The 515-nt window shown below is 30.7% G+C and overlaps 1 protein-coding gene across 1 annotated transcript in view; it reads right to left on the reverse strand.

The window, feature by feature from the left end:
• LOC110419617 (S-adenosyl-L-methionine-dependent methyltransferases superfamily protein) overlaps nucleotides 1–515 on the reverse strand; it is an 11,238-nt gene that overhangs the window by 10,369 nt on the left and 354 nt on the right. The window contains exon 3 of the mRNA XM_089784106.1: nucleotides 363–446. Coding sequence (XP_089640232.1) covers nucleotides 363–446 — 84 coding nt within the window. The remainder of the gene's footprint in view (nucleotides 1–362; nucleotides 447–515) is intronic.

Consider the following 515-nt stretch of genomic DNA (forward strand, 5'->3'; position numbering starts at 1 on the left):
GGAAAGAACATGAATAAGAGCAAATACTCAATTCAGTTGTTGCTTTTGCTACTCGTTCCTTTACTTTTGAAAGCAAATCACTGAAAGTACATTGGCGATACAAAAAGCAAATAATAATATTGAAAAATTAAAAAAGTAATTTCAATGAATTGCAAAATGCATGATCTTACTTTCAAATTGAACAATACCGCGGGCTAAATTTAAGTGATTTGCTCATTCCTAATCAAATACGATTTTGCATTTTACTCTTTGCTTTTAGTTTTTAGCAACTTTCTTTCCTCAAGAAGCCAATGTATGAATATACATAATATATATACACACACACACGCCATAAACTCAATTATAAAGCTTAAGAAACTAACCTTTCCCAAGTCAGCTTGTTCACGAGGAAAAACAAGAGATTTCAAAGTAAGAATGAAGTCCTTAAGCGAAGTAGGCCAATGATCCTACCATCAAATATAATTCAAAAACATTAATTACTCAGATTTATGATCATAACACATCACTCAATCAAA

This window comes from Theobroma umbraticum, unplaced genomic scaffold (assembly GCF_002168275.2).
Source record: "Theobroma umbraticum cultivar Fairchild unplaced genomic scaffold, ASM216827v3 scaffold_67.0, whole genome shotgun sequence".
Classification (NCBI taxonomy): domain Eukaryota; kingdom Viridiplantae; phylum Streptophyta; class Magnoliopsida; order Malvales; family Malvaceae; genus Theobroma; species Theobroma umbraticum.